Raw genomic sequence first — 7,805 nt, 5'->3', positions numbered from 1 at the left:
TTTCACTGAGATCATGAAGCGAGCGCAGCACAAATCTAACATATCAGCTTCAAGGGTTCATTATGGGCCGAGGCTAAAGGCAACAGAAAAACAGATCCTATTTTAAATTAACAACACAAGCTGCCCATTAGAAACCTATTCTGGCATCACCTCCCAAATTATATTGGTCTTCTGTGCTTTCTTGTCCAGATCCGTGCATATCTAGCAGGATTTTGTATGCCAACATGACCCGAGTAATACCCAGAGATACATGAAAGTTAAATTCAGAGTATCACTCTGAAGAGTTATGTGTATTCATTTAGGTTGTAGGCTAATGTCATCTGAGCTTATGCTGGCAGTGCTAAAGGCTTCCTTTGTATCACATCAGCAGCAATTCCAAATGACAAAATCCCCCTTGCCCTTGACAGAAAGAAAAAAAAAACAACCCTCTGTAAATTGTATAATTAACTCATATCAAGAGATGCATGTGATTGGCTGGGAGGTTTCCAAATCCCTGCCAAAATTATGAACAGTTAATGTCAACTTCTCTTGAGTTTCTTCACCAACTTGCTGGTGTTGCCGGACTACAACTCCCATCACCCCTAACCACTGGCCATTCCGGCTGAAGCTGAAGGGAATTAAACATTCAGAAGGTGCCAGGTTAGGGCACCCATTCTCTCTCTCCCAAATAAAAGCTTCCAGTTGCTTGTGTGATCACACAGAAGGGACCTTGTTTTAGCAGCTCTGTAAAATCAAACTTCCATGTACATTATCAATATTGCAAGATGGTTCTGTACCTAAAACAAAGGGTAGTTAACCTTTTTTGAAAGGGGGGGGAGTAGGATCTGAGAACTTCAGGCAGCCTTGACCAACCTTCAGGGACCCACAAGCCACTTGGGTGTAACTACCCCACACTCTCTTGCATTAACATAGCCCCCCCACCATGCACATCAGCTGAGGTTATGACCCTTCCCCCAGCTGATGTGGGCTACTTGATGAGAGTCTCATGGACTGCAAGAAGATCAAACCGATCCATTCTGAAGGAAATCAGCCCTGAGTGCTCACTGGAAGGACAGATCCTGAAGCTGAGACTCCAATACTTTGGCCACCTCATGAGAAGAGAAGACTCCCTGGAAAAGACCCTGATGCTGGGAAAGATTGAGGGAACAAGGAGAAGGGGACGACAGAGGACGAGATGGTTGGACAGTGTTATAGAAGCGACTAACATGAATTTCACAAAACTCCAGGAGGCAGTGGAAGACAGGAGTGCTGGCGTGCTCTGGTCTATGGGGTCACGAAGAGTCGGACACGACTAAACAACGACGATGTGATGACTGGGGACAGGGCAATATGCATCCTCATTAGGGTGTTGGGTTCTGCCCCTCACTGCTGGGTCGATTTTTCCCCTGCCCCACCAATGAAATTGGTGGGGCATTGGGGGTCAGAAAAAATTGCTCATGGGGTCAGACCAGGCTCCCAAACTGGGGTTAGCCACCTGCAACCTACAGGAACAATTTGCAAGTGACTTGCATTGATACAAGCGGGATGAATTCAGATGAAATCATTTGGGTTCAATTTGTTTTAAAACAGCAACAATTTGGAAAACAATTTCCAGGGGTTTGCTCTACTGAGATGGCATCTTCTTGATTTGCTTCTTCCCACTAGTATTGTAAATCAAGATAAATCAGCAGGTTATGCCAGCGTTGCCTGGGATTTTTGTTTTCTCCACGGGGAGGGCAAAGTGTAGCAAAAGCCCACGCCAGTGAAGCTCAAATTCACACACTACTTTCAGTTAAGCTCAAGTCGCCAGGAACATATGCACAACAGCAAAGCGGGTCATGTCAAAACTCGTAAATCTTTGTCAGAACAAGAATTTTGCCTGGTTGGCAACAGCTCCATATCAGACTCAGTCCTGATCTCATCAATGTTTGCAGCTCCCATAGCACTTTAATTTACCATTTACGGCATGTAAACAAAAGTCAGCGGGCTTTAGGACCCGGAAGAGGCACTGACTTCACCCCAGCAGGACAAAGGCTTTTTATGCTTTTCAGCTGCTTGTTACAGAACTAGAGATCAGCCTCAAATTCTCTCTCTCTCTTTTTTAAAGCAGCTTTCCCCTCCCCCCATAAAAGAAAACTCTCCTTTAGTGCAAGATACTCATAAGCTTAGCACAGCCCACAAAACTGCAACCCTGCATGCATTTAGGCTGTTTAAATCCACAAAGTCAATGGGATTTAAAACAATTCACTGCACAGCATTTCAATCTGTCCAAAAGAATAAATGGCTTCTTCTAAGGGTGCCCCACTATTACAGTTGCAGCTAGAAATATTCTGCAGCTAGAATTATAAATATATTGTCTCAAGAATCATCATCAGCTTCACTTTTTAAGCCTTTTAAATCCAGGACCAGGATTCATTACACCTCAAAAAAGTGCAAAGAGCATTTGTGAGTGTAGTCATAGAATTTTTTAATACTTTACATTAAAAAAAAAAACCACCTGCATACACAGCTTATATAATTTTAATGTAAACTACACAGGTCTTCTCTTTTTAACCAGGTTGATTTAGTAGTGTGTGTTTTTTTTAAGAGTCTTTAGTACCACTGTAAAAAAAAAAAAACTGTAAAGGGGAAGGGAAAACTAAATGTGTTCTCCGAAACAGAAGTACAGATTATTCTCACATGGGCCTACAAGTTGCCCTGTGAAAATAAGTGTACTGCTATTTTAAATGAGCCCAAAAGAGTGCACTTAGTACTATATTTTTTTTAAAAAAAAAACTTTTGAAAAGACAAGTAAATGTCACAAGAGGTTATTCCTACTTGTTTTTTCAAGGCAACCAAAAGGAAGTTACAGTGGTTTTACTTCTTTGTAAATCAGTAAGACAGAAAACAAAGTTGGCACAATCGAGCCAAAATTAAACATTTTCAAGCCCCCTTTTGATCATCAACTGGTGAAAGTGATTTAGGTGCTTAAATCATGACTTCACCAGGCGTGTTTTCGAAGTGTTTTGCTGGAAAGTGCTTAGTTGAGTTGTGCTCAGAATGAGGTTCGAGGTTCCAAGAGGGCGTTTTGCAATGCTACAGTGTTCAGATGGAAGATCAGCAAGTGCATAAAGTGTTCAAAATTAAAATAAAAACAAAACAAAACAAAAACATCCTGGTTTGTGCAAAGTAGGCTCTTTTTTCTTTTTTTGCAAAGGAAGATAATTTATTTAAATAAACCACAGGGAAGCATTTGCTGACTCAAAAAGTAAGGGGAGGGGATGGGAAGCAAGAGGGAGAGCAGGCACCAGGCTTATGAAAATTGTTAACCCATGTCCCTCTTCCCCTGCTCCACCCCCAAACTCATTCCACTGCCCTCTCCAGACCTCCAAACTCCTTTCTTAAAAAACCATCACAAGAACAAACACTGAGGGAACAGAGGCAGGCGAGAGAATAGGCCACAATTTCCCCAAACTGAAATATAACAAGTCTCCAGAGAGACTGCGGCCCAGTCCAGTGTTAAATAAGTCACACTATTTCAGTATTCCGGTTTAAACGAGAGAATATTTTATATGTACACACAGCAGAGATCCCTCCCCTCGGAAAACCACCACCCTCCTCCCCTTTTCAAAGCCTCAAGGAAAATACGAATTCACAGCAGGAGATTTGGGCGTGGGAGAGGGGAGAGAGAACGAATCTGTCCAGCACAATGTCTCTTTGTAGAGTTACTATCCGTTCAGTCCTGGGTGGGGAGACACCTCAATAGTCTTACTATAGCCTCCATCACAATGGCTCGAGAAATGGATTCCCATATTTGGCTTGGCGATGGGTTTGCAGTCCTCCCCAGCAAGGAAAGAAAGAAAGGAAGGAGCCCGGTACATTCAAGTCTCACAGTAGCCCTTTTGGAAGGCGGGGAGAGTCGTTGCCTCTCAGTGTCAGCAAACAGGGCGATGCCTTGGCGAGGGGTCCGCCCTCTGCGAAGATGATCAAGGCCTCCCCGTGTCCCGCGGGGGGTTCACACATGCTCCCGCGCCCCCTTCTAGAAGCATGCATTCCGACGGCACCCACCCATCTCTCCCCCCGGGTTTGTCCTGCGCGCGGCTCTCGGCTTTCCAGCGCGCCCCTCCAGAAAACTGCCCCTTCTTTGCGCCTTTTTGCGCGCGCCATTATAGCACCTTGCAGCAATTGATGCAGCCGTTCTGGGTGCCATAGCGCTTCTGCAAGGCGGCTCGCGTGGCCGTCTCGAAAACCTCCCGCACGCCTTCCTTGGTCTTGGCCGAGCACTCGAGGTAATCGTAGGCTTGGATGCGGATGGCCATGGCGCGGCCGTCGTCGGTGCGCACCGGCTCCTGCTTCATGCGCGCCAGCTCGTTGCGCACGTGCTCGTCGTTGCGCAGGTCCTTCTTGTTAGCCACCAGGATGATGGGCACGTTGGGGCAGAAGTGCTTCACCTCGGGCACCCACTTCTCTGGGATGTTCTCCAGGGAGTCGGGGCTGTCAACCGAGAAGCACATGAGGATAACGTCCGTGTCCGGGTAGGAGAGTGGGCGCAAGCGGTCGTAGTCTTCCTGGCCGGCCGTGTCCCACAGCGCCAGCTCCACCTGCTTGCCGTCCACCTCGATGTCGGCCACGTAGTTCTCGAAGACGGTGGGCACGTACACCTCGGGGAACTCGTCCTTGCTGAAGACGATCAGCAGGCACGTCTTGCCGCACGCGCCGTCGCCCACCACCACCAGCTTCTTGCGGATCGCCGCCATGGCTAGCTGCGCCAAGCCCGCGCGGTTATACTGCTCCAGCAGGGAAACCGCGGCGACCCCTTCCCCGCGATCGGCAGCAGCCGTCTGCTCGCGCCTTCCGCAGGGCACCGTCGCGAACCGACGCCGGGAGAGTCTCGCCTGCGGGCTCCGGCCTTGCCGCGGGAACCGCCCACTTCGTCACGTCCAGGCGGGGCAGGTCTATCGGCGGCTCTCCTCGATCGGCTCCTTCTTCCGACGCGCCGTCGAGCTGCTCTTTTCCGCTCCAAATCTGGACCGGCGGCCTTTTTCGTCGCCGCCTGTTGCCCGACGGCTCCGGAGAAAGGGATCAGTGGAGGCAGGCAAACCCCCGCAGGAAGGAATCCGACGCAGCTTTGCTTTGCCGAGCCTCCGGGCCGCGATCTGTTCTGCAACAACGACGCGCGCCTCGCCCTCTGCGCCTTCCTACGAGCGGCTGCTCCCGTCGACTTTATTCCATGGCGCCGCGGCAACTCGGGCTGTGGTATTTAAAGGCGCCGGCTACTTTCTTAATATAGCTGGCCAATGGCTACGGAGAGGGTGAGGTCATCCTTTCCCGGGAAGCCCGCGATTGGCGGCGGGGACTGCAGGCGCTTGGGCGGGGCCAAGTGCCGAGTGACTGACAGCCAACAATGGGAAGAGGGCGGAGCCCTTTCTGCTCCGGAGTGAGGCGCTGAGATTTGCAAGGAGGGGTTTTTGCAGGATGGGGAGGGATTCGGCAGAGCTAGAAGCGGAGACGGCTTCCACCTTTGTGTTTCTAACCTCCCCCATCCCATAGGAAGCGCCCCCAGTTCCGACGAGCTCCCCGCAGGGCTGGAGAGTTTTCTTCCAACTTTTCTCCACGGTAAAGACATTTTTGCCCCTCTGAAACTGCTAGCTTTTAAACTGCTAAATGAAACTGCTAGCATTTCAACTGCTAGCAATGAAACTTTAGCATTTGCACAGCTAAAGTAGGGTACGGTGTGGTTTCAAATCGGATGGGGGAGGGAACTGCATGTTTAGATTCTGACATTGCAGGGAGTTGGGGTCGCTTCCAATTCTATTATTCTTTGCTTGAGAGGTGCGCAGCAGCTGTCGCTCCATCATTCAGAAAAAGGGTCGTGAAATGTTGCTCGGTTCTCCATAAGCTGTTTTCCAAACACCTCTCGCTCTCGCTGTGTGTGTGTGTATTTGTACACAAGCTGCAACTGGTCACTTGTTGCCAGGCACAGCACCGCCGAAGTCAAGGAGGTGGCCCTGAAACTGCCCAGTGGAAGGGAATGAAACTGCTGTGGCATAAATGGTGCGTTGGCAGCTGGGATTTATTGAGCCGTTTGACGGGTTGGTGAGTCGCTCATAGGTTCTGCTCCCTGCCCAACACACAACTTCATCATCATCTTGTCCTGTCATTTTCTTTTGTTCTGCAAGTGTCAGAGCTGATGGCAAGGGGGTGGGAGAGAAGCAACATTTCCAGAAAAGCGATTGTGTCCCAATAAGAACCTAAACCTACAAGAGCAACAAAAATATCCCTCCCACTATAGGATTAAGTCCATCGATTTGCAGCCCATGTGGCTTCATTTAGAACACGGAATTGCAACGAAACATCCCCCCCCCCCATTCTTCTGCCTGCATGAGCAGCAAAACCTGGGACAGGGACACACACCCCTGTCACCAGATATCATCACTGCAAACCACAGAGCAGAATTAACCATGAAAGATGTGACAAAATGAAACTCAGCTGTTTTGCTTATTCTTTCCAGAGAGGTCAGCTGAGGAAAGGAGTTTCCAATTTTTATTTTTTACAGTGCCAGAAAAGAATATGTTTCTTGAAGAATGACTAAGCCTTCAAACAAACAATCTGAAAACCCCCACCCCCACTTTTTTACAGTTGGCAGGCGTTACTTTTTATTTATTTATTTAGCAGGAAATTAATATTTAGTTAGTTAGTTGGGTTTTTTATACTGCCTTATACTCGTAGATCTCAGGGCGGTTCTACTAAACAATTGGTGAAAGTGTGTGATTCAGTGCTTGTTTGTTTTTGTTGTGTGTGTATGTTGTCTCCATAAGCTTTCAAGCAGCTTACAGGTTTGCAAATCACAACAATCCCTAACTGAAACATAAAGCCACAGTGTGTTAAAAGTTATTTATCTCATATAATACACTAAGCATAAATAAAAAGTAATTTTAAAAATCAAAAGATACTGTCCAAAGCTCCATTGATGGTGTTTCCTGCTTGGCAGGGGGTTGGACTCGATGGCCCTTGTGGTCTCTTCCAACTCTATGATTCTATGGATCAGTTGTCCATCTCTTTCTAATGGAGCTCATTTACTAGCCTAAAGGGCATCACTGTAAAGTTTCTTGTCCTCAAATGTGTTCTGACATCACAAAGGGGATGGGATTTTCTCCCAGGTATATCTGCTGTACAGGAGAGGGGGGGGCGGGGGAGACCTCTAGTTGTTGCTGGATTGACTCCCAATACATTTCTGAGCACAATTCAAAATGTTGGTGCTGACCTTTAAAGCCCTAAACGGCCTCGGTCCAGTATACCTGAAGGAGCGTCTCCACCCCTATCGTTCTGCCCGGACGCTGAGGTCCAGCACAGAGGGCCTTCTGGTGGTTCCCTCATTGCAAGAAGTGAGGTAACAGGGAACCAGACAGAGGATCTTCTCGGTAGTGGCACCTGCCCTGTGGAACACCCTCCCTTCAGATGTGAAGGAAATAAGCAGCTATCTTATCTTTAAAAGACATCTGAAGGCAGCCCTGCTTAGGGAAGTTTTTAATATTTAATGCTGTATTGTTTTTAACACTTGATTGGAAGCCGCCCAGAGTGGCTGCGGAAACTCAGCCAGATGGGTGGGGTATAAATAAATTATTATTATTATTATTATTATTATTATTAATAATAATAATAATATTACTACTACTACTACTACAAAGCAATAAAGGGCCTGGCTGTCTCCTGCCTTTAGCTGCACTCTTGCCAGCAACTGCAACTCAGGTGAAGCCTTCCCTTCCACTTTCTCTTTGCGGCAAAAAATATATAAAGGGTCCCCTGCTGAATTTCTGCGTGTCAGTCTGCAGATAAAGACACAGGGG

General features: G+C 47.7%; 1 protein-coding gene across 1 annotated transcript; it reads right to left on the bottom strand.

The window, feature by feature from the left end:
• Positions 1 to 3,502: 3,502 nt before the first annotated feature.
• Positions 3,503 to 5,202, bottom strand: RHOB (ras homolog family member B). Its single transcript, XM_080999393.1, has one exon. It carries the CDS (start codon positions 4,713 to 4,715, stop codon positions 4,125 to 4,127), a length of 591 nt encoding a protein of 196 aa, XP_080855519.1. The 5' UTR covers positions 4,716 to 5,202; the 3' UTR covers positions 3,503 to 4,124.
• Positions 5,203 to 7,805: the final 2,603 nt, after the last annotated feature.

The sequence above is a fragment of the Podarcis pityusensis genome (genome assembly GCF_964106645.2).
Source record: "Podarcis pityusensis genome assembly, chromosome: 3".
Taxonomy (NCBI): domain Eukaryota; kingdom Metazoa; phylum Chordata; class Lepidosauria; order Squamata; family Lacertidae; genus Podarcis; species Podarcis pityusensis.
The sequence above is the reverse complement of the archived record's forward strand: the minus strand, read 5'-3'. Positions and strand labels throughout refer to the sequence as shown.

What these genes read in the sequence shown, in the direction of transcription:
- RHOB (XM_080999393.1), bottom strand. Translation starts at nt 4,715, where the DNA reads ATGGCGGCGATCCGCAAGAAGCTGGTGGTGGTGGGCGACGGCGCGTGC.